At 41.4% G+C, this 26,282-nt stretch overlaps 1 protein-coding gene across 8 annotated transcripts in view; it reads right to left on the bottom strand.

Annotated features, from left to right (window-relative positions):
• The window catches only part of TBC1D1 (TBC1 domain family member 1), a gene marked incomplete at its 5' end in the record, with an annotated part of 94,160 nt that extends 82,582 nt beyond the window's left edge, over positions 1 to 11,578 (bottom strand). For all 8 annotated transcript variants that reach the window (XM_084266868.1, XM_084266875.1, XM_084266869.1 and 5 more), the window contains one exon: positions 11,162 to 11,578. In XM_084266868.1, coding sequence (XP_084122994.1) covers positions 11,162 to 11,578 — 417 coding nt within the window. The remainder of the gene's footprint in view (positions 1 to 11,161) is intronic.
• Between the last annotated feature and the right edge of the window lie 14,704 nt (positions 11,579 to 26,282).

The raw sequence follows: 26,282 nt of genomic DNA, 5'->3' as shown, positions 1-26,282 counted from the left end.
ATCCTGATTATGCTAATGTGCTATAGTTATCATATTTCTTTTTACCTGGTGTTAGAAGTGTTTCTGTTAATTCATTTGAAAAGATTTTTAATGTAACTACAGAAACTGGAAAATGTAATCATCATTGGAAAAAAACCCAAAGGAGAAAACTGTGTCAAGGTATTTTAGGCGATCACCATGCGAGTTTCTACAAGCATGTTCAACATCATTATTTCAGTATTTCTGTTGTCTGCAGTGGAGCTTCCCTGAACTTAAAGCACATATGCATGTTTGCAGCATCCCAGACTCAGAAGTGAGATTAATGTACAATTTACTTTTTACACTCTTAAACACACACCTCCAGCAGTTAATCACAGGTTTAGATGTCAAAGACACCACCAGATATTAGCTGCAAGATCTAGTTTTCACCTTTGCACTGAATGTGGCCTCCAGAAATCTCAAATTAACTAAGTTATGAATTTTACCTTTTATTCTCTCCTTAATGAATGAAAGTTCATTATGTTATAATTAGAAGCACAGCATACAAGCAACAACGCAATTCCAAAAGCCACAGTAAATTTGGATTACTAAGAATACAATTTTTAGGCACATTCTGCATGTATGAAACTGGTTTGGTGGGTTTTTTTAAATGTTGAAACAAGCAGTTTCCAAATGTAAAGCATTCAATCAGTTATATATAAGGATCAAACTTAAGCCAATGCAAGAGGGATAACCAGCAGTGAAGCTGGTTTTATGACCAGCAATAGATCTCAATCACTGTCACTCTGGGAAAAGTGGGGGGAGGGTGGGAAAGAAAGAAGTCAACATCAACCAGTAGTTTCATACAAAGGACAAACCAAGTATAAACTTGTATTATCCACTCAATCCTTGTATCAGATCCTCAATGATCAACCTTTAGGGCAGACACACATACCCATTTAAGCCTCTATTTGTCCAGTCACACAAATCATTCTGTAGGAAAATATTTCCCACAGCCCTTCCCGTAACTTGATGTCCACAGAGAGGGTAAAAAAACAGAAATATAGAACAACTGTGTCTACACTGGGCAAGGGAAAGCACTGATTTTACAGCAGTGATTTGTTACCATTATTCACTTTGACATATAACAGGATGGGAGACTGTGCAGCTAAAGTAAATACAGTGGTTATATACGACTCCTCTGCTTTGGTTTTCTGCTTCACTACAGCCAAAGAGACCACATCTGATGACCTTGAGGGCACGGCATAAATGTCAGCCCAATGCAGGCAAAACTCTAAATGAAAAGCTGATTGCATGGAAAAATAAAGAGCTATTTCAGGAAGGTGATTTACTCAGTATCATAAATTATGAATTGACATCTTCATATTTTAATGTGGATGGCTTGAATTTGTCCATTAGGACATTTTATAATCTGAAAAAAAGAAAATAAAATTGCCTGAATATGAACACCCGTGTTTAAGTGGCTCCACGTGAGCTAAAGCCCAAGCTTTCCAGAGAAGCTTGTGAAGCAGAAAAAAAAGGAAAGTTTTGGTTTTACTAGCATTGAGGAAAGATCACTGATGTAGGACCCAGTCCTACAATCCGATTCGTTGTCAGAACCACTCTTGAGTCTGTCTGGAGAGATAACCTACATGACAGATGTGCCCTTTGTCTATTCGTATATGTGACAAAAGCTATCTTCCCACATGTTTAGAAACAGATTGTACACACTCTGAATGTTCTCTTTCAGTAACTATACTACACAGCCCTCAACACGTTATTGGACTGTGTGCCACAAAAACTAATACTGTATTAGGTAAGACTTATTTTTTTAAATATAAAAAACATTACTTTTCAGAGCAGGTTTGTTTGGGTTTTATTCCCTCTAAAATATATTGCTTGGCTTTCAATTGCATACAACTATCACTGCCCCATGCACCCACAAAATTAATTAAAAACACACAAACAAATGTGCATACTTTATATTCATTACTATCATTAATTAAATGAAAAATAAAAACTATCTACTGAATGTAGATCAGACTTTCTGACTTGGTTTTGGAGGTCAATAAGGCAGCATTCTTCCAAATGTCCTCTAGTCTTAGATTAATTTCATCAAGCCACAGCAATTGGTAACGGCAGGAAATACACTGGACTTTGTTTATTATTAATTATTCCTCTTTGTAGTATCATACATTCAGCTTAATATTCACCTTTGTGGAAGGCAGACTTTACTACAGTACAATAAGGTGAGCTGAATAATGTTGCCATTACCTATTTTGTTGTTATTACTGCTTGTGAAGCTAGGGAATTTAACATATTTAGTGCTGTACCTGGAGAACTGTGTGGATTCATCAAATTCTCACGTTATCACACTAACTTATCTTGAAGTTTCTTCAACCAAATTTGAAGACTAGAGCATTACCAAAGTCTTGCATAAAAGTCAGGAAGTTGGTTAGCCTATTTCTCAGTGAGAGTATTGCTCAATGAAGCAGAAATAAATTATTCCAGCTGAGAAACTGAAATAAAACACAGGATGAGGACCAGAAAGTCAGTGCCAGAGTGAGGCTGAAGCCACAAAAATGAAGAAGTTGTCACATGACAGTATTTCACAACACATTCAACCCATCCAGGGCAAGTTCACTAATAATTTTAAGACAATTAGGTGTAAATCACAGAAATGTACTAACAGCTTTCCATTCCCATCACTGTAACAGCTGCAGACAAGACTGAAAGAAGATGTTCACCAGCATACAGACCATTCCCATGCTGATTATGGCTTCTCAGAACAGAACTACACCTCTGGACTCGCTGGGCAGGACGCTGTGATTTCTTCTCACACAATGCTAGCAGAACAGATTTTAAAGTCAAAACCTGGTAATTATGTTCAGCTTCAGTTCCACTGTTGCCTATTTTTGCTACAAGCACCAGCAGAAAAAGTGAAGGAACACTAAGTAATTTTGGCACCAACTCTGGCTCTAAAATGAGGTGCACATAACAGCACAAGTAACACACAGCTACTTTCAATACGAAGTTGAAAGATATGCTAACAGCGTCATCTGATGCAGAACACCATACTGTTGAAGTGACAGTAAGAGTTCTTATTAGTCCTTCTGTAGCAGAAATTTCTGTATGATTTAGGAGATTGAATAAATCACAAGAAAAATGTTATACTGCACCCATTGTAAGACTGTGAATTAGCATTTATTTTTACAAACTGTGTGATGAATTTCATATTTTTTGGTAAGACATTATCTCTGATTTTAAAGTCTGAAAATGGCACTTATATTGCAAAAATTATTTCCTCCCTGTGTGTCATGGTTTAACCCTAGCTGGCAGCTTAAGCTTGTTCATCCTGGGATGGGGAGGAGAATCAGAAGAAAAAGGTAAAATGCGTGGGTTGGGATAAGAAGTTTACTGGGACAGCAAAGGGAGAGGAAAATACCAACAAAAATACTTAGAAAAGAATACAGAAAGCAGGTGACACGCAATGCAATTTGCTCATTGCCCTGAAACCCAATGCCCAGCCAGTCTCCCAGCAGCAATTCCTCCTCCCTGGCCAGCCACCTTTATATACTGAGCATGACACGGAATACGGAATACCCCTTTGGCTAGTTCACTTGGCTGTCCTGTCTGTGCCCCCTTCCAGCTTCTTATGAAAGTTAACTCTATCCCAGCCAAAAAGCAGAACAGTGTGTCAGTCACAAATAAGGATCAGTAAAATCACACAGCATTTCTTATAAAATGAAGGTGAATGCAGGAGCACTTAGGTGAGCCAGGATGCCACAAAGTCACTCTAGGGTCAGACTAGAGCCCCATAAAAAACTGGGATAATGCTGCTAGGGATAGGGTCACTGGCCACTAAAGCTCCCTGAAAGAAAAGTTCACATACATGAATCCTTTAAACAGATGCCAGGACAGCACTGATGTAGTCACAGTTATGCTCTAGGCTCAGGATGAGCATAAAGCCTGATTAATTGTGAGAGTGCTCAAAGCACAGCTGGCTGTGTGCATTACATAGGGCACTAAGATTTACACAGCTAAACTTTGACCTACTTTATACACTGGACTATATATATGCACAAACATCTATTTGATTTTTCACTTGTTCTGTTGGATTTTTTCCTTCTGTTTTTTCCTTTAATTTCTCCAGCTAGCATTTGGCACACAAGAGACTCTCTTAACAAAAAAGCAGTGCTAGCAGTTTGCAATTACACAGATTCCATCAAAAAACTCAAGGGTGCATAAGAATAGGAGGCAGAAAACATCAAAATTAAGCTCTCAGTTGCACTGAAGTAAGTCCAGTTACCTCATTTTATTCCAGTGTTTTATGCTTTTTGCAGAAGCAAACCACATTTTAATCTCCTTAGACTCATCAAGCTGTAAAATACAGTAGAAAAAGATCACCTATCTTCAAGTTGTCTCGCCTGAATTCTTTTAAGAATGGGAAACAGTGCTATTAAAATTGAGATACTCAGTGAGGCCCTATCTTAAGAGTCTAATGTATAAACAAGTTGTGTAAGAATCCTCAGTCACGAAGCTAAGCCTCATAACAACTGCTTTAGAGTTCACTGGGCCTCTGCCGTTCCTTTTATAGATGAATAATGTGAAGTTCACTCATAACAGCGCTGTGCAGCCTCACAGAGAGCTAAGTGTTGATTATCTGAAACCAGCTTCTCCAGCACATAATCAGATCACAAACAACATGTAACAGAGTACTGCATTCCAGGTAATACAGTATGATCTACTTAAGTGCATAAGCTATTGTAACTTACAAAAGTAGGTGAAGGTTGTTTAATAATATAGTCACTGGTAAAGAAATTGGTCATTAAAAAAAAGAGAAAACCTCTGACAAAAGGAGAGATCACTGTTGTAACCAAACAGCTCAACAACAGGGAAAATGCTACATTTTAGAAAGTGTCTCAACATTAGGAGATGTGGCTGATCTGTGTCAGCTACGAGGCAGATTTGGCACAAGCAAAGTCAGTGAGCAGGCTCAGGTCTGCAGTAGGTGTCCCAGTCCACTGCAGCCATAAGGGCACTGCAACTCTCATAGCAACAGGTCTGCAGCTGCCAGAAGCCCAGTTCCTGGGCCAAAAACTGTCCCTGATTTATGACACCACAGGATGAAGATTTAGAAGAAGCAAGCAGACTTGTGCACATCTTGTGCATCTGTGACCCTGCTTAAATCACAAGCAGTATTTCTCTATAAAAGAGAAAAGAACAGTTCTATCCAGTGTTTTGCCATTTCAGCATTAACAGTTGTGGTAAACACAAGCATATATTAGACTGTTATGACAACTTGTGTCCAGGTTCTTGGACAAAAAAACAAACCAAAAAAGCAATCACCATAAAAAACCCTAAGCTTAATATTTTCAAAATCTGTACTGAACTTTATACATTTCTTCATACTTTAGTTCTGCATCGGTCATTGATAATGTCACAGAAACACTTCCCCTTACAAGACAACAGAACAGGTTCAGGTTTCTAGGCTCTCCTTCAAATCCTCTAAACCTCTACCCAGTTCCTATCACAGCAAGAGAAAAGGAGACACTTTCAAACATTCTGAGCATCTGCTTCATTAAAAAACAGTGAGGCAGTGCTGTCTGCCAAGCTTTACTCTGCATATGGGAATTTATTTTACTCTGTGACCAGCAAGAAGAGGCGGAGGAGGTACTCTACAGACAGCTAGAAGTAGTTTCACCCTCACAGACTCTGGTCCTGATGGGGGACTTCAACCACCCAGGTATCTGCTGAGGGAACAATATAGAAGGGTATAACCAATCAAGCAAGTTTCCAAAGAACACTGATGACAACTTCCTGACCCAAGTGTCACAGGAGGTGATGAGGAGAGATGCTCTGCTGGACCTCATGGAACTCATGACCAGTGATGTTATCACAAGTCAATACCACAGAGTACAGCAAAATGAGAATCCAGGCCCCTCTCCCAGAGGTGATAAACAACAAGGAAGGGATTACATGCAGCAAGTATGGGTTTACATACCAGAGCCATATGACCAAACAAGACACCGTTGTGAGCAGTGCCTGTTTAATAACATGATAAATATTTATCACAACTTTGTTTTAACATGCTGTGGTCAGATCTCTCATTATCCCAACCCCTTGTGCCCAGCATTGGGCGCCAAAAAGGCCTGTTGTGTTTTAGCCCCAGCTCAGCACCACACAGCTCTGCCTGCTAACACACACATCCCCTCTCACCCCCACTGTGGGACACAGAGGAGCACAGAGAGACAAAGGCAAACTGCATGGGTTGGGATAAGGACAGTTTATTGCACGGAGGAGAATAACCACAACACTTCTAACAGAATATATACAAACAGGGGATAACAAGGCAACTTACTGACCTACATACTGACAGACCAGAGGCCCAGCCTACACTCAAACCATCCCACAGCTTTGCCACCCCTCCCAAACTAGCCCCCTTTTATGGAAGCACAATGTCACATGGTATGGAATATGCTCGTGGCCAGCTCAGCTCACCTATGAGCATTAGCTCTGTCCCAGCAGAAACCTGGACAACACTCCACCTCTCATCCCTTCACTACAATCAGAACAGCAGCAGTTCCTCACAGTTATTCCACTTCCCATCTATGTTCCATCCATGATTTGCCCATTACCTCTTCCAATTATTGTTCTTATCTCAAATTTCTCAAGCCCCATATTGGATGCCAAAAAGGACTGTGGAGGATTGCCATGGCTGAAGGCTCCCCAAAGCTACTCTACCACTCCCCTCTCCTGCACAAGGGAGAGAAGATACAATGAAAGGCTTGTGGGTTGAGATAAGGACAGGGAGAGATCACTCAGCAAGTACTGTTACAGGCAAAACAGACTCAACTTAGAAAAAAATTCATCTAATTACCAAGCAAAACAGAATAATGAAAAATAAAACCAGATCTTAAAACTCTTTCTCCCCCACCCCTCCCTTTCTCCCAGGCTTAACTTCACTCCTAGGTTTCTCTACCACCTCCCCTGAGGTGATGCAGGGAATGGGGGCTGTAGTCAGTTCATCACACACTTTTTCTGCAGCTCCTTCCTCCTCAGGGGTAGGACTCCTCATACCCTTCCCCTGCTCCAGCATGAGGTCCCTCCCGTGGGAGACAGTTCTCCACTAACTTCTCCAATGTTGGTCCTATCCCATGGGCTACAGTTCTTCATGAATTGCTCCAGAGTGTCTCTTCCATGGGGTGCAGCCCTTCAGGAACAGACTGCTCCAGCATGGATCACTCACAAGTTCTGCCAGCAAAATTGCTCCAATGTGGGCTCCTCTCTCCATGGTGCCACAGATCCTGCCAGGACGTTGCTCTACTGCAGGCTTCCCATGGGGTCACAGGCTAATTCAGGCATTCACCTGCTCCAGTGGGAGGGCCTCCATGAGATGCAGGTGGAATCTCTATTCCCCATCATCTTTCATGGCTGAGTTGTTTCTCACATCTTCTCACTGTCTCTGGATGCAAAAGCCCCTCCCTACTAGTTTGTTGGGTTTTTTTTCCTTCTTAATTATGTTATCCTGTAGGTGCTACCACAGTCTGATGGTCTTCGCCTTAGCCAGTCAGTCTTGGAGCCAGCTGGCATTGGCTCTATCAGACATGAGGGCAGCAGCTTCTAGCAGCTTCTCACAAAAACCACACACACACACACCCTGCCACACAAATCAAAATCACCTGCAAGCACAAATTTACTGGAGAGTTATTTTTTCCTTAGCTTCCACCAGCACAGTATGCATAAACCCCATCTATGACCCATCAGTAGTCTTCTTAAAATCCCTGCAGGCAATATAATTTCATCCAGCTCCATTCCTGAGCACTTTTAAAGAATATACATTAATGCTTCAGCCCCACCCTCAGACAGAAATTGCTCAATCATCAGAATGAGGATGAAGGGATATGAAACGGTACTACCTGTAACTAGTGGATGTTTTACTGAGGTTATACAAAGGAGGAAGGAAGGCTCTAAATCCCATCTCTGACAGATCTGCTCAAAAAGGGAACTCCAATTTGTAAGAGCAGCTCTCCCTAACCAGTGTAAACCTGTCCTTTTTGGTACTAAAGTAGAGTGGAATGATCTCTATATGCACATGCTTGTTTTCAAGTAATGTGCCAGGAAAACGTCTCTCATCCTTTCCTATTTACTACTATACCAGCAGGAAAAGCGAGTGGTATATTGCAATGATCGTGCAATGGAAATAATTATACAAGATCCTACAGAGTGAAGACAAAGACCACAAAAGGGCACTGCCTTTTCTTTGACTTCTAAAGAGAAGCAGAACGAGGAATTCCTTGCCAAGAATCCTGACTTTATTTAGTATTAATTACCTGTCTGCTGATTTATTCTCTAAAGTGGATATATTAGCAATGGAGCAACAATGAACCTAGCAGCCCTGTATTCATATTCAGGAAAAACACTACACATGTTCCCACACCCCTATCAATTCTAAATTTTAGCTAAATATTATCCAGAAAAAAATTATCTCCTGTTAACATTTTTTTGCATGAAACAACAAAATAACCCCTCACTAATCAAGTATATATTCTCACTCAATTTGTACATACAAAGGAGTACCACTGCTAGACTGCAATCCTGATGCTAAAAGCCTGACCATTCACGTTTTTCTGTACTTTCTACTACTTCCAGAGCTGTTTCTCTGTCTGCATGAAGTTCAAGTGTCTTGTCCAACTCTTCAAAAGCTTTTACTGTTTAGTCTTCTACACACCCACTTTTGTCTTAACATACTAAGCTTACTTGTCTACTTCACCCACAGACATCCTTCCACCTTCTTTTATTCTACTTATCCTAAAGTGGGGACATACTCAGAACTTACTTGCAAAGCCACAGAGTACATTCTACTTCAAATTCTCAGTCTGACCTGACCTAATCTGAGAATTCTTTGTCAAATATCTGCCTAGATAAACCTGTAGTCGTGCTATACAAAGAACTGTGTCTCCTGCAGTTTAAAATAATTACTAACTGGCTGTGGGTTGTTTTGTGGGTTTGGTTTTTTTGGTGGGTTTTTTCCAAATAAAAATAAATGAAGTGCAATTAACACAAAAGTTTGGGAGTCCAAGATTGATGGGTAAAGAGTTGTTATGAACATGACTGAACATATCTTGACTACTGTATCTTTTACAGAGCTGAAGCAAATATAAAAAAGAGTTTTCTGAAGCAAGAGTGTTAGCACAAGAACCTGTTGTCACACAGGCTGCAAAGGTCTAATTTCTAAAATTCGTTTTATCTGAAGCTGAACATAAGCTGCAGCCTCATAGTGCTAAATTCTTCTTCCCAACCCACTGGCTTTTAACAAACAGTTCTCGCAGTTTATTACAAAAGGCAGACAGTACACTCCTGTGATCTGAAGTTTGGTATCTGCAACACAGGGAACATCAATCCACTCCTCCTGATAAAGCCACAAACACCAATTAGCTAAAAGGCATTCTATGACAATATACAGGGCAGAGTAACAACACCCTATAAAGCATAAGGAACTTACTTAAAAGCCTGCAAAAAAGTCAAGAGAAACAAACCTTTTAGTCAAGGCAAGTTAATAGAGGTGGTGGGTAGTTTTTGAAAGGACAGCTGTGTGAATCTGGGGCTAAGCAGTTAAAATAGGCTTCCAAAAATTATGGGTGCTGCCTCCAAAAAAAAGTAGATGCAGCTGCAAATTTAACTAGTGACCTATTTCATTCTCTTTCATTTCAGACACGTCTAGGAATTTGATCAAACACGAGGAAAAAGTACTTCAATCTCTTGTTACAAAAGAAAATGTACTGGAGGCAGTCAGTGCTGTGTACTCATCACACTCATGTAAAATCACAAGCAAACCACTGTTGTAGTTTTGCGCAGCAGGGTTCTGGTGGAGGAAGGGGGGCTACAGGGGTGGCTTCTGCAAGAAGCAGCTAGAAGTATTTACCAACTTCTGCTCAATGCCAAGTTCTGAAACATCTATTCCTCATTTCTGTTTCCTTATATACATAATTTTGGTATTTTGCATTTTAAGGTGACAGGAATTCGCACTCAAGTGCTGATTATTTACAACATATTTGCCTTCTAATTTACCAGAACTGCCTTTTTATCTAGGGGGATTTAACTAAAGCTGTTTCCATATGTTTTGAGCTCTAAGCTTGAGACCACAGATTTGTAACTGTATAATGTTTTGGTTTTGGGCAGGTTGGCATAAATCCCATGTGCAGTGTATATTCACATAATACCTTCAAGGTCCATCAGCAGGACATCTCCTATGAGTCAAGCAAGCAGCATGTAGCAAGGCTGTTTTCCAAAATGATAATTAGAGTCCACACTGAAGAGATGAAGGATACGTCACTGCTCACTGTTTTGTCCCACAATAGCTTTGTGCTAAATGCTACTCACCTTACTCATTCACAAGAGTTAGTCTCACATTAATCTCAATCAAAAAAAAAAACAACCAAACAAACAACACTACTTTTAACGCTTCCACCTTTTCAGCAAGGACACACCTTGCTCCTAGGACATGCAGACTGAGACAAATCTGTCCCCCAGTGTGAGATGCACACACCCAACTTCTGCCTCTCCCCATGCAGCAGCAAGCCTGCACGTTACAGTTGCAGTGCTGTGCTGTGGCCTCTCTCCCATTCTCAGACACCACTGCCAGGCTCTGTGGATTACAAAGCTAGGAAGAGGTTTCCATAGTGCCCTTGTGGTTGGAGGTACTCTACATATGGAGGCTCCACCCTACCCCCTCCTCCTTCTGAGAAAGGAGGTATCACTATTTCCCAGCCACATAGGTCTCAACTGAGGGAAATAGAAATCTGAGAGGTCCAAACATAGGATTAGATAAAGTTCACAGTGACTCAAGGGTGAAATCCTAACCCTAGTGACATCAACAGAAAAACTCTCACTGACTCACAAGCCAAGATTTCAGCCCATATCTCAAACTAAAGTGTTTTTTAAGCTGATGAAATTCAGTCTCTGATCCTGTAGATTTACACACCTTTCACTTCACATACTGAGCAGTTCAAATTCAACTGAACCATTAATATCAAGTCAAGTGACACTTGTCGGTAAGTTTTAGTGAGAACCAGTCTCTAATTGTAAGTAAAGTCTTAAGATCTTACACTGTAATGAAAGGTTTCAAACACACAAAAATAACTCCAGTGTTACTCACTTCTGTGTGGTTTTTTTGTTGGGTTGTTGGCTTATTTTTACTTACTTTTGTCTGGTCATCAGCTTTAAATACATAGCAGATACTTCGCTGATTTGCTGCTCCATCCTTTATCAGACAAGCAAAGTAGCTTGGATCGTAGCTGTTGTGAATCAGTTTGTGGACGTGCTGTGGCTTGTATTCAAACAAACTTGAACAAATCAAAGGATCCCACTGCTGGATTTTCCCTGTGTCTGGTTCACATCGCAGACTTGCTGGTGAAACATAAAGTCGGATTTGGCTGGCATTAGGTTCTTCTTTGGAAGACTTTGTACTGAGCGTCCGGATCTCTGCCACAATCCAAGGCAGCATTGACATGGTGGTTAGAGAATGCACTGACAGAGAACCAATAAGCTGGAGACTGAAACTTGTGGAGAAATCACTAGGTGTTTGATACTTTTTAGCTTTGAATGTTATTGGCTCCATTTTACAGTCCTTTAGGGAACCTGGACTAATTCACCAATATTTCAGTTCCATGGAATGCCGATATCTGGATGGTTCCTTTGATTAAGGAACAGGAAGTTCTGAAAGGAAAATAAATAGTTAAGTAGGTGCTGAGTCCTATTAAAACCAAACTGTCAGTAACACAAATATTGAAAAGCTTAATATCAGAAAAGACACATTGATCATCTACCATGACCTATCTAGCAAGTTTCCTCTACATTGGGTTTTACTATTTCAGGTCCAACAAACATAATAGTACTAAACACACTGCTGGGAAATAAGTCAGTCCAGATTTAAAAGTTGCTTTACAGCCCTTGCTGAACCATCTAATGAGTAACTAAATTAAAAAACGCACATTCTTTCTAGCCTGCCTGTTTCATGGGCAGGCGTGCATGTGGCTCACACTGGTCTATTTCAATCTCATTATCACAGAAGGAACTCAGATGAGCTATTCTGACTTCAATGACAGTCGCATTTGAAAACTAAAGAAAAGTCATCTTTCTGGTTCACAGATGGATGATTTTGATACTAACATGAGTTATTTCCTTAGTTATAGTTTGCCAAGGGACAATGGGCTGTTACCAATTAGACTTTTTCATTAAATAACACCCCTGACAGATGAAGTTGCTGTCATCTGAAAAAGCCAGCAGCAGTCAACTGACTGATTGCTGATAAACCTGCCAGATAGAGATGAGCAACAATCCTTATAGCATCTCACTGAAAACCAGATGATGATTCACAATTCATGATTGCATCTTGAGGTCTGTGAGACAGCCAGGAATATTTAATGTTTCCCCCATTGATGTTGTATCATTTTAATTTCTTAAAATATCAAATGGAACCAAGTCACACACAACCTTGTTATACCCAGCATGTACTACCACTACTTTTATTATATTAGTAGGTTTAGTAACAAAACCCAGTAACTACATTTATCTACCAATTTAGTTTTGCAAAATAGTCTATGAAAACAGATTGATTGGCATTCGTTATACTGCCATGTTTTATCTCCTCATCAATTGAACATGTTTTCAGTTGTTGTATTATTTTGTGTGAGACTGATGAGAAGCTGACTGGCCTTTAATTGCCTATGTTTAAATACCATGACACCAGTTTACCCTCAGCCTTCTCATAGTTTCCCATGAAAAGACCTATTAAAAACAACATGAGCAGTACCAAGAACTCCTTACAAAACATTTTAAATTATATTTGAACAAGTATTTAATAAATGGCATCTGTTTACTGTGGCAACAGTATTTCTTTTCTTTGTTCATCTACAAACATGATCACAACCAGCAGTATTTTTCTCATGAGTTTTCATTAAACTCTGGCCTTTATTTGTCCTTCTAAAAATATTTTCAATGTGAGTTTCTAACAATGCTTCACCTTGTCAAAAATTAAAGGAAATTTCAGGATTAAAAAACCCAAAACCAAACAAACCCAACCTTGAAAAATATTCAAGATGGAAATTCATTTGGAACTAAACAAGTGTTTAAAATGCAACTAATCTGCAAATGTCTGAGTGAGGAAAAATGTTTCTACAATCTGTAAAAACAAGAGAACTGCAGAAATCATGTGTCTGGATGCATTTATTTCTTTTGGAACTTTTGCGTCTTTCACAAATGAACTCTGTGGCAACATTATTAGTTCCAAGGGTGCAAGATTTAGCAAGACAATCCAATAGCACAGGTGTAAAAAATGCAACTTGAAGAAATTATAAGTAGCATTCTACATATGTAGAACAATCTTTGTAAAACTTTTTTATAAAGCTCTGTGTGTGTGTCTGTGCATGGGGCTTATGGGGAATAAGGGCCACAAAAATCCAGAATTGATATGCCTTATTTCAGTTGTTTTACAACTTTTTTTCAATTTTTTCTGAGTGTTTCACAAACAAGCAAGAAAACAATCATCATTAAGATGAATATAAATGCACTGCATTGAATGGGATAACGTCAGGAAGCATTTTTATATCTTATCAACGCAGACTGCTAACCATGACTATCATTATAGGAATCAAAATGGTCTCTTCTTCTTTGAAGATCTATTTCAATTTCTTTCTCCTTAATTGTAACAATGAAAAAAATAGTTCAGCAACTGCAAGAAAGATTGGATTGATTTATAACTACAACAGTGTTTAGTTGAAACACATAAAAATGGAGCTTTTAGCTTTCAGTAGTCTCATCATTTAGTGGCATACATAATCTCAGGATGAGAAAGCCTAAGAAATCTCCATTATTATTTGAGAACAGGAGAACTGGGCAATCACATGGGTGATGACCTATTAGCCAAATACCTTGTTGTAAATGTATTTCTCAACTGTGTTTTCTCAGAACTCTGTAAAAAAATGCAACAGAATCAAATACATTTTAAAATACAACAAAGTCATCCTCGTTTTAATCAACTTTTTAAGGAAGAAAAGTTTCCTTTGGACTACCACAATCTACCATGCACTTTTACCTCAGACCTACAATGCACTGCAGCCTTAAGCAGGAATAAGTATCACAAAATAATACATTATTTTGCATGCTAACTCTAAGGACTGAACAGTATTTTAACAAAACAGACTCTGTCATACTTCAACACTGTACTGCTGGAATGTATTTAATATAAATGCAAAGCTTCTTGGCATTCATTTCTTTTTAACAAAATAAATACCTTGCAAAGCCAATAGCATGAATCTCCAGTGTCTGCATTGGTTATTTCTAAAGAAAACCAGCTAATACTAAATCAAAACAGTTATCTAGAAGTCAGAATACTAAGGTTTTTTCCCCAACATTAAGAGCGGCTAGAAGTGCAGATTCTCAGAGAACAAATTTAGCAGCATCAGGTTTCCTTATCTAACTGGTATCATTCTGTATGCTACCGTTCTACATGTTTCATGGCCCTTGTCCAGCCATTCTTTGTTTCCTCCTCCTGTCATCCTTATCTTAATTTACATGCAAATTCCAATGGAAAATATATCAATTTTATGCTGCTGACATTAACGTCCTTTATGTTTACACCAAGAACAGTGTTTTACTTCAAAATCATGAAGTATTTATATACATGCTTAATTTAGATCTAAAAATAGGTCTGTTCATCTCAAGAGGCCTATTCCCGGTCATAAAATTAAGCACACATTAGGGCCAAAGTGTCCGCGCTCTGAGCCTGTCCATGTCTGCCCTGGCTCCACCACTTGGAATTTTTGGCATGTTCACCCATCTCTGGTTGCCACCACTTGGTTCTTCCCCTCTAAAACTTGGCTCTGCAGGCACCGTACCCGTCTACCACCCATATTAGTACAGTAGGCTTAAACAAGCTTCCTCTTCCTCCCAAGTGTCTGACCGATTAAACCACAAACAGCGTCTTCAAAACAAATGCTTATTTCAACTTTAATCCAAGAGAAAGAAGATATAAAAATAAAGCCACCCACTTCTTTCCTTCCACCTAAACATTGATCATCCCTTGACAGGTCTAAGAGCCATTAAGCTCCATTACTCTGGGCTGGGAGAAGTCTGCCAGGCTCTGGTTTGCACACAAAGGGAGTGTCTCCAGTTGTTCACTCCAGTGCTCACTGACATAACTTGGACAGCTCCTTCTCCACTCCAACTGCATCTTCTGAAGGAACTCCATTGCCCTTGCACTCACAGCTGAGAAGAGTTTGAGTAGCACTCCTCAGCTAACAGCTCTGCAGCTGTCTGAGAAATGTTAACATTCTCCAAACTGTATCTTAATGTTTAACCTGCTTTGATTTAGCTGCGTTCACTCTATCAGCATAAAAGCAGACAGGGAAACTGCAGCACATATGTGCACAAAACACAGTAATACATCTAACCCCACCTTCCATACTAGGAGACACCAGACTAACTCACTAATGTGGAAGATACACATGGGAACATACATGTGCTCTTTGTGCTCAATTTCTCTTTCACTATGATCAACCCAGTCACTTCTCACAAGCCAGGAGCAGTCTTACCACGTGCATGTAACACTACACTGATTGTACTGTTCTAGGAAAATCTGATTTAAAAAGTAGTTTTAATATGTATCTATATCTCGTTCTTATTCTCCCAAATTAAGCTGCATTCTCATCTTTTTATGTCACCAGAAACTAAATAGGACACCTTCAGAGAGAATCAGGGTGATGGCAGGACAGCATGAGGGGGACTGCCACAAAAAATAGTACTTCTGCCATTCTGGATCCCAGGTTCTCCCTGTGTGAAGATACATCTCTATGCAGCTGTGCGTCATGCAGGACAGCATTCCTCAAAATTCACCTTCTCTCAAGAGAGCAAAGACTATCATGAGGACAAGGTACAGGCTCTGAGTACCATTTGGTTAGATGGGGCCAGGTCAGCTTAGAGATTAGGAAGGAGTATTTTGTGGGGTACAGAGAACAGACTGGGAGGGTCTTAACTTTATTAATCTGGGAGGGTTGGGCACTGGAAATTGTATTTCAGCAGCTGGGGGAAAACCAGCCACAATCAGGATGAATTCCATCTAACACAGGAAAAGGGCAAGGGAGAGAGATTGTTCTAAAAAAAAAAAAATTTAAAAAAAAAAAAGCTGTAACTACAATAGTGGTGAAGATTTATCCTTCTTCTGTTGTTCCTTCTGGACTGGACTAAATTCAATCCAGACATGCAGTCAAAAGTTTCACTCTCACTCAGAACATGGGTAACTACTGACTGAAGCAATCCTTCACTCTCCTCCAGCTCTTCCCTGGTTTGGCAGCAGTTGGAATACTGGGATCCAGAGCAGAATTGATGGGTTTAGAAGATTCATCAAACAAGGAAGCAGTCAGAGCTTCACACATCACTGATTAAACGAGGAGTTTGACCTGTGAGTTGTTGAACAGAAAGACCTCAGCTTTCTCAACCTTTGCAGTTCATCTGAGAGACAACTGTGCACATCAGACTGCTGACATGACAGCATTTTTTTTCTGTAAGTCCATTTGCTTTCTCTACTCCAAGAAGCTAAGCAAAACTTCCAACCATATAGCAAGGTCTTGTGAAAAACAGCTGGTCTTGAAGAGCACAAATTTGTTCAGCTCTTCTCTGCACAGCATTAGTGCTGAACCCTGCCGACAAATGCAACCAGAGGCACTGGTACCGACTGCGCTTCATCGCTGATTATTTTAGCAGAAATATAATACTACTTAAGGATTATGAGGAGCCCTGGCCTGCAGCCAGAGCTGTGGAACACAAGCCAGAACTAAATACCACTCCTCTCCCTCTCTGTCTGATCGCTGACTGAGATTTACATTGTCTTCACTCATGCTGACAGATTTCTCTACAGACCTAACAGGATATATATAAAAACAAAGGAAAATATGTATTCAGTATGTCATGATACAGTGACTGCTGAGAAGTCCCTTCATGTTTCCATCCCTACACATAAGATGACTCTTCTTTGGCATCACAACAGAGCAACAATTAGATCATTCTATGGGGCAGTGAGTTACAAGGTTTATCTTTTTTCCTTGAGGCATCAAACAACATTTTTGGGCTGTTTTATACAGTTCAATAAGATTGTTTATATATCATACCACAGGTTACTTGCAGTTTTCAAATACTATCTAATTTAACTCAAACAGGCACTTGGAATCACAACGTGCCCTTCTGTTACAAGGAGGTTCTATTTATCTCATTGCTACTTATCAGCTGTTTCCTTCTGGAGCTACCACTCGCTGTGGGCTACAGAATGTGCAAGTCAATTGGCCTCAGGAATTATTTTGAATTTCCGTTCTTTCTTCATGTACATATATTAAATTCTTTTCAATGCCATCAGCAGCTTTGGACATGGCCTGGAATAATGTTCCAATGTGTAGTCTGAGCAAATAATTCAGTTTTGTAGTAATAATCACACCTAAAAACCAGCCAACACTCCTGAAATAGATTAAAATATTAACTAGACTAATAATAAAAAAATTACAGCAAAATGGTAAAACGTTCCTGATTATAAACACACAAGTTTACAATCATGTACCAGATGAAGAAAATTGTAACAGGTGTCAAGGGCAGGAACAGTGAGCTATTTCCTTAATAGAGTCCACAGGAATTAATATGCTGATGACTGAGGTCTGAGTCAGCCTCATATAGACCAAAACAAAATATTGGGCAGTTCTACTGCAGCAATGCATTAAAAAGATCTTAGTATAAGAAAGCTTGCTAGGTAAATTACATTCTGAATGCCATTCCTTTTTAGTAAATTGCATATCCACAGCCAAAATACTGGCACACAACTTTTCAGCGTACCAAATTACAAAGTGAAAAGAAGTGTTAAGTCATCCACACATCACTGAACGTATTTCACATTCTTCCCAGCCTGTCATCTTCCTCACCTGCAGGCACTTCTGCTTTTGCATATTACCTACGACTTTCGGCATTTCTATAAAACAAGCTGTGACAAATTTCTATTTCTGTGCTTGCCAGCGTTAAAAGTATCACCACACACATGCACATAACCGTATATATATTTAGTTATATATATATACACACACAATCGTGTATAAAGTTGTATTAATTTTGACCCGCGATTCAATGTCTGGGCTTAAGAGCAGGCAGAGATCCCGCCATCTGCACCGCTGAAGGCTCCTGCAGCAGGTCTGCCATACTCGCCTCGCTGCATACAAAGGTCTCAATCTTTTCAAACCGCACTATAAATAACTACATTTGTTTCATACCTCTCACGAACGCGGTTTCAAGACATCGCTCTCTCCTTAATTCACTATGCGAATCTAAAGGGCCATAAAAACACCGCGTCAACGTGTGGAGATTTCAAGCTGAAACTCCGAGCGCGTTGCTGTAGGAAAGGGCAGTTTTACCCCCACGGGCAGAGCCACTGAAGGGGCAGGTTCTGGGAGCAGTTACACCGAGCCAGTTTTGCATTGATGAGCGGGGAGAGAGAGAAAAAGAACTACGAGCTGACCGTGGCACATCACGTCAATCTCAGATCCAATTCAAGCAGGTCTTCTGGCTGTCCTGCCGAGAAGACAGCTTTCCCGGGACCCTGCGAGCTGAGAAGCGGAGACCCGCCGCCGCCCCCCTCTCCGCTCCTGCCCGGCCGCCCCGTCCCGCCGCGCAGAAATACTGTCCCCAGAGCAAGTGCTGTAACTTCATCAGGAGCTCCGTAACGACCGGCAGCGCAATCCCGCCGCGGGACCCCAAGCCGGACCCGCCTCACAGCCACTTTCCCTCGGCCGGCGGCTCCTGCCGCCTCAGAGCGGACCAGCCCCGCCAGCCCGCGGCCGCCCCCCGCGGCGGGGTGCCTTAATTTCTCGCCTCAACTCTTTCACTTCCTCAAAGCTGCCACCAGCTCTTCCTCCTTCCCCCACCACCCCCCTCCAAAAACGTAGCCCAGCCCCACCAGCACCGCTCCCCCAGGCCGCCCTGCGGCAGGGACACGGCGGCCCCCATCGACGTCCCGACCACCCCCCGCAAGGCCCGGAGCAGGCACCAGCCCCTGACTGGCTGCCACTTACCGCCCTCTCGCCGCCGCAGGATGTGCTCCGTGCAAGGAAGTGCCTTAGGCGGGCGGCAGCCGCGGGCTGTCGGGAGCCGCCTGCCCACCTCCCGCTGAGGGGAGAGGAGTGGAGAGCCGCTAACGGACGCGGGGCCAGGGAAGGGGGGGCTACGCCAGCGCCTCAGCCGGGCCGGGCGAGGAAGCCGCGTGCCGCCTGCTGTTACTGTCCGACCCGGTCAGGACGGGCCACCCCCTCGCGCGCTGCCCGCCCCTCTACTACCTGCCGGCGGCCCGGGCGGGAAGCGGCGGGAAAGGCCGGGCCGCACACCGACCGGCTGCCGCTCGCCTCCTCCCGACGCAGCCAGCGAGGGCGAAAATAGCAACAGGCGGCGGGTCCTCGGCCCGGCGGGGGCGGAGAGGGACAGGCGCCCGACAGAGGCGGGCAGCCGGCGACAGGCGGGCGCCCGTGTCGCGACAGAAGGCAGCTGAGGCCCCCTCCCCCGGCCCGTTTCGTCCCTCTCGAGGAGGATTTCGGCGACTGCTCCGTGTGCGTGTGTCACAACCTCTCATCTCCCTCGGAAAACATGTATGTCAGCGTCGCCTCCCGCAGCGAGCCGGGGTGGACCGCGAGGCTAGCTGAAGCTGCGAGCACAGGAGGTAAGGCGGGAACCTCTGTCAAAGGGACGTTTGCTCACAGATCTGGAATTAGCCCGGCCCCTGGGAATGGGGGCAGCCAAGTTCCCCTCGGGTCCGGGCCCTGTTCTGGCCGCGGGGCAGCCGCTCACCGTTTTCTCTGAATCACCTTCAGGCCTTCATCCCGCATCATGTGCGAGAAGCCACACACGCGTATATATACACACATACGAGTTGGCACTAGTCGGTCTTTTAGTTGCCAGAGAGGATAAAGAATGAATGGATCTGGAGACCTAATTCGCACAATCATGGAACGTTAGGAGTTGGAGGAGACCTGGAAAGATCACCTAGTCCAACCCCCTGCCCGAGCAGGATGACCTAGACTAAATCGCACACAGAATCGCTTTTATACTCTTCTGCAAGTGCTCTTTTCAAGCAATCAAGGCTCCCTAAATTCCCGTTCTGCAAACTGCTTTTGTGCTCAATTAATCTCAAATCTTGACAGTAAGACCACTGATTTACTTACTTTTAAATCTCTGCACATTTGTAGAATCAGAGCTTTCTAAAGGAAATTCGTTGTGCTGCTGCCCATGTGCTGTGCTGTGAGGGAATCGGCTGTCAAACAGAAGCACAGTGTTGCTATGGATTATGAAAAGTCACATTTTGGTATGTAAGCATATCACCTACTTGCAAAGCGTAAGAAGGATTTATCTACCTGGCTTTTGCTTGCTAGGTGTGCTTTTATATGATCACTGATGTGTGAAAGCAGCGGTTCCCTCAGATTACTTGTTCCCAGTCTGCACTGTTTGTTTGCCGCTTCTCCTTAAGACATGGGCATTGGTATAAGTGCTTTGTGTTTTCAATGACATCCTTTGCATTCCTTGGGAAGAGGAATGCCACCTCTCTGCAAACCACGCTTTACTTAAGTCTCTAAAACACCACTGCTAAGAACAATGCTTCTACTCCAGTTATCACCTCACTATCTTAGACAAGTGTGTCCTTTTGCTCATATTAAGCTTTGAGCATTGCATGCCTCTAGTGATCATGCTATGGAAGACTGTGAAGTGCTATGCCCCACCCAGACAGCTCCAGCACTTCATCCAAACCTCATGTGTGTCCAGGTTACCAATCAATGGTTTTAGGAAGACTTTTTTTTACAGGTTTACTGTTGCCTTTCAGAAGGTGATAATGAAACAGATGCTACAAGACAATTACTTGCTGCTTGGGAAATCCCTGAAGAATAGTAATCGATGCTAGAGCATCACAAATACAAACACCCCTTTCTCCCTTCTCCTTTTTAGTAGCTGGGCAAGAAATTGGACTGTGCTTGAACTCCTTCATGGGACCCTCTATTATTTTTCCTGTTTTCTCTGGCTCATACCTTTTAATTCTTTCCCTAGCAGAGTTTTTGTCAAATTATGTATGTTCTGAAACAATACTTTATAAGCAAAATTAAATACCGTGGTTAAGAACTACACTTAAAATTGGTTTACTAGTTCCATATGCTCTAATTTTGAAAAAATGTCCTCTTCTTCCCTTCCAGTAGACATATTTCCTTACAGTTAATAGGAGACAAACCGAACCTGAAGTGTTTATAGATTGACTTAAACACCTTGAAAAACTATTCAGGAGCAGTCACTTGTCTGTTTAATTGGAACAATCTTCTATAATGTGTATTGGTAAGGTGTAGTGAAAATACAGTATCTGAGTACCTCAGAAAGAAAGGAAATTTTCGTGTAATGTAACATTTTGTTACTATTATAGAAGATTTTGCTTTTTTAATCAAACTTCCTAAAAATTGAAATAATAAAAATACAAGACCTGTCAATGGTTTTAGAAGGTCTGATGTCTGTCACCAGCTCAACAACAGATGAAAATGTCTTAATAAGAACAGCTAATACGATAGTGTGGAAAAAACCACACAGGTCACAGTAAGAACTTGCAGCAAACTCCACCACATTGGGCAGTGTTTGTGTTAAGTGACCATTCATTTCAGGGCTGGTGGTAGAGCCTTAAAACATGCTGTGACATAAAGCTGTTTGCCGACAGAGTTTAGAAACAAGCACAAGAATGAGTTCAGCCCTCTGTCAGATAAAACAACATTTAGATATGAACACACTTTGGTGTGACTGGTGATAACAAGGGCAAAACCCAACTCTTGATAAAAAAGTGCCTCTGAATAGCCATGTGCTAAAGTTGCAGCTATTCTTTATGATCTGTCCTTGCAGTAGCTCATGAGCCCAGTAAGGTGATGGGGAAAGGTAGAAAATGGGATTCTGTGTAAAGTCACCTTCTCTTTCTGGTGTTAGGACCAATCAGGTCTGCAAGATCCTGTCCCTCACTCTCATGATTCAACTTCCACACTTTCCTGAAGATAAGTATTTATTTGAAGAATAAATAGAGGTGCTTTATTTGAAGAACAAAATTGTAATTTTGTCTTTTATATCTGTTTATGCACAATGCAGGAAGACCATTTTTTTAATTGACTTGACCTGAGAGGGTTTTTTAATCGACTTGACCTGAGAGGTTTGAGTCTGCCTCCCATCAGTTTCCTAATCGTCAGCCTCCAGGCTACACTGGACAGCATTCCTTCTCTGCTTCCTGATGAAACTTGCTTATGTATGGGGCAAAAATGTTTCATTTGTGAAAATGAGAAGGAAACCAGAATGGCAGTCATACGTTCCAGTCCCTAAAAAGTAAACAGTTCCCTATGTTCCAGGGACTGTATCCCTGTATTCAAGTGAAAGTCTCGAGCACCAGACTTCCTAATAATGTTGCATTTCCTGAAACAGTAAATTTCTGTTCTTGTTTTCTTTATAGACTAGTTTTTTCTTTACAGTGGCCTATTAACTAAAAGATACTATTGTCACATTAACTTCTTCAGATTGAGGAAGAAAATCAGTTTGGGCCTTCCACATCCTGCAAACACTACCTATGAAAGAACACCAGTTTAACCATTATTTCTTTGTCTCATCACACATTTAAAAAAAGCCCAAAGAAAACCCCACCACTGCCTTTGTGCAGAACCTGAATATACAGCCTTGTCTGAAGCATGCTATGACAACACGTAGGCAATGAAGCCTCTCTTCTAGGCTTGATCCCAGTTGGGGTAGGATTGTAGATCAGTACAAATTTAGGCTGAATGTGCCTGGTCATGGGTGAGGGCAGAACTTAGAGCTGCTGTGACTGTGGACTCACCCACGAGGCAAATGTGATGCTTTAAGTTTCCACCTAAGATGCTTTCATTGTTCAAGTTGCTCCACCACTGGGCAGCAGCTGAGCAGTAACATTTTGTATTACAATTGTGTATGCAGGCACCTACATTGTGCTTCAGTTGCAATGTAAGAAAGCCTCTGTGCTTTTCCCTCTGGATTACACATGACAATGAATTTCTGTTCTTGCTATATAAAAATAGCCTAAGTCTCTATTTGTGATTTGTTTCATTAAAATCTGTTTATTACCTTATTAATGGCATGATACTAACTGTGCTGCAGGCCCTTGGCTTGTGCTCTGGCTGAAGTACTACATTCTTATTCAATGACATCGTATCTCCAGATGCTATTTATATATAGATCCAGGATTTCTACAACAAAATTTGAATGATAAGTGTTATTATAGCACATTTGCTTATTTCATATGCTGTGGGAATGCATGTGAGTGACAGTGATTAACTTCATAGACAACAGGCTTCCTGTTCATGATCACTGATCATGGTTAGAGTCAAAAAGAGTTGAGCTACTGTTAGAGATCTTGCCTGCTGCCTCTGTGTTTCTGTGCATTTCAGATGTCATCATTAATCCTCTCTCCCCTTCATACATTTGAAAATGACTTACCCGTGGTTGTGTAAGCATTTTAAGCTTTCCCTTTGGTTTTGAAGCTGCTGTTGCTACACTATAATTTATATTATATTAGGTGGGTGTTAGGATATGATTGGACAGTTTAATAGGTTCATCCCATTATGCACAGCATTCTGATGGTGCATGACCTCATTTCAGTTACCTGGCAATCACTATACAAAAGAGAAGTGCTGGCTTCCATTTAGAAATTCAGCAGAAATACTATTCTTGATTAATCCGTATGCTTACATAGTGCAAAGAAATATTGTGAAGGAGAGCAATTCAGTTTGGTTTAATTACCTTTGATTAGTTTTGTACTTATGATCAGAGAAGTCATTATTTTATTTACAATTAAATTTTAGTTTTTACTTGCGTGTGGCATCCAGGTGCCTTCAGTCTTGAAATCCTAAAGACAATCTTGTAAAGACTTTTGCTGTTGCTTAGCTAACAAATGTTAATATCATTTTAACGTTGCTATTCACAGTGACCTCTAAACAAGGATATAAGGTCTGCTTATTGTTGGTATGTCAAAATAAAACACCACTATCGAAAAAAAGCAATAGTATGCAGACAACTTCATTTTTAAGTGCTCTTATAGAAACTTTGTAGCTAAGTTAGATACAGACTTAAACAACAGGAAAATTATTAATTATTAAATATTATTCTATAGTGAATTTCTGTTATCCTTACACAATAGGTTGTTATATAGCAGAAGTCTCAAATCCTTCTACAACCCAAGTACAGTAATAGGCCATGGACTAAGTTCATAGCCTCTAAGGAAGATGAAATACATGTATTTCCTTCCAACCAAACTGTTTCATAAGATTGCCTGGAGAAAAAAAATATCAAATCATGGGTGGATTTAAGTTGTGTCTAGTAAACAAACTAATAATCTTAAAGGGAGTCCATCAATCTAGTCCTAAAGTACTACTATGCATTTATTTTTTGGCAGAGTTTTTAGTACTAAGGTAATTTCTCCTCAGTCTAGAGGCAGTTTCCTACTAGCCCCACTGGCATGATCCCCTCTAGGATCAAGTGTTTATAGCTTTCATTGAGGTTACTAGTATTCATCTGTTATAAAAAACAAGCTCATTTTACAGGACTTGGGGATGGGTAGCCAGGGGTTCCCTTACACTTGGGGTCTGTCTGGGCTACAAGTATCCTTTATCTAGTCATGGCGATTGCCTTTGTATAAAATACTGGTAACCAGCCTGTGCTCCCAGGTCAAGGCTAGTTACTCACAAATTGCATTTGTTTGGGTTTTTTTAAAATATATGTCCTGGGACTAAGAATGTCTAAATTGGCTTTGTTATCTGACACAAGCTTTTGATGGAGGAATTAGACCAGCTGTGAAGAAGCTGTATCTTAGCACCCATTCCAACTTGTGATACTGACTTCTTTCCAATCTGCAATACTACCACTGTGTTTCAGTTCTTTATTTGAGTTTTAGATCCTCTTTCTCTGATGCAAGACAAGGTTAGTAAAGACTCTAGCAACAACAAGTTTCTGTAGTTTGTCATAATTGTTCAATCAGCTTGATAAACCAGTGTGGATTTTGTTTTCTTCCCCTCTCCCCCAAGGTTGTGAACTTCTCTGTGGAACAGAGCAGGGAACGGAGCAAATAAATTCTGTCCATGGGAAGACAGATTTGGCCATCATCTTAACCATACCTGTACTGTTTCTCTAAAGCCATCTTAAAGATGTCTTAATATCTGTCAGCTCGTTGCTGTCACCACTGCCAGACTTCAAAGATACTTCCAGAATTTTCCAAGTGCATCCACTCAGTGAACAGCACATAACCTCTTGTAGGCCTTTGAGGGATGTCTGTAAAGACCCTTCTCTCTTACCTTGCACCATACTCACCTGCTCCACCTGTGTACTAGCCCTCCTGTATAACTTCAGGTGTTTTCAGCTGGATGACAGTACTCACAGTCTCACTGTACCTGGTAGAAGTAACCAGTTCAGGGGATCAGTTAGGTGGAAGATGAAAGAAGGATAAGGATGTTCCCTTTAAAGGTGTAAACAGGGAGAATGGCGAAGACAGGGACAATAAGAACAGCAGTGTATCAGTATGTTAGCAGAACCAGCCAGGCAGCCACCTATTCACCCCAGCTCTACCAGGGATTGCCTGCTCCTAAGAGAGATGATGGACATCTCCAGAAGGACAGCAGTAATTAACACATATTGATGATCCAGAAACAAAAGCAACAGCTCAGCAGAAACCCAGCCTGTCACAGGAACCTGAGGGACAGACCAGGCCATACGGACCAGGCCATCTGGTTCTCTTTAGCATCCCTAAAAGGTGAAGCACCTTACAGACTCTGGCCAAAGCTGAACACAGATGGCTTTCCTAGAGAGGAAACATTAGCAAAATCCAGATCCAGGCTTGGTATGTGGAGGCAGACGTAAAATAAACATGCCTCTCTAGCCTGTGGAGATGCTCAGATGAACATAGAAAACAATAAAATAATTCAGCATCTGTTATCCTCCTGTCTTCAGACCTTCCCCGTGAATTCAGTAAAGCATCCTTTACCCACAAAAGATATGAGAGACCTCCCATGCTACAAATGAAAATAAAGGAATCATGGAATAGTTTGGGCTGGAAGGGACCTTTTTAAAATGATCTAATTCTACACCCCTGCCATAGGTTGGGACATCTGTCACTAGACCAGGTTACCCAAAGCCCCAGCCAACCTGGCCTTGAACACTGCCAGGGTGGGGGGAGACACAGCTTCTCTGGGCAACCTGTTCCACCAGGTAGCACAGCTGGCCTG

This window comes from Gallinula chloropus, assembly GCF_964237585.1.
Source record: "Gallinula chloropus genome assembly, chromosome: 7".
Lineage (NCBI taxonomy): Eukaryota > Metazoa > Chordata > Aves > Gruiformes > Rallidae > Gallinula > Gallinula chloropus.
The sequence above is the reverse complement of the archived record's forward strand: the minus strand, read 5'-3'. Positions and strand labels throughout refer to the sequence as shown.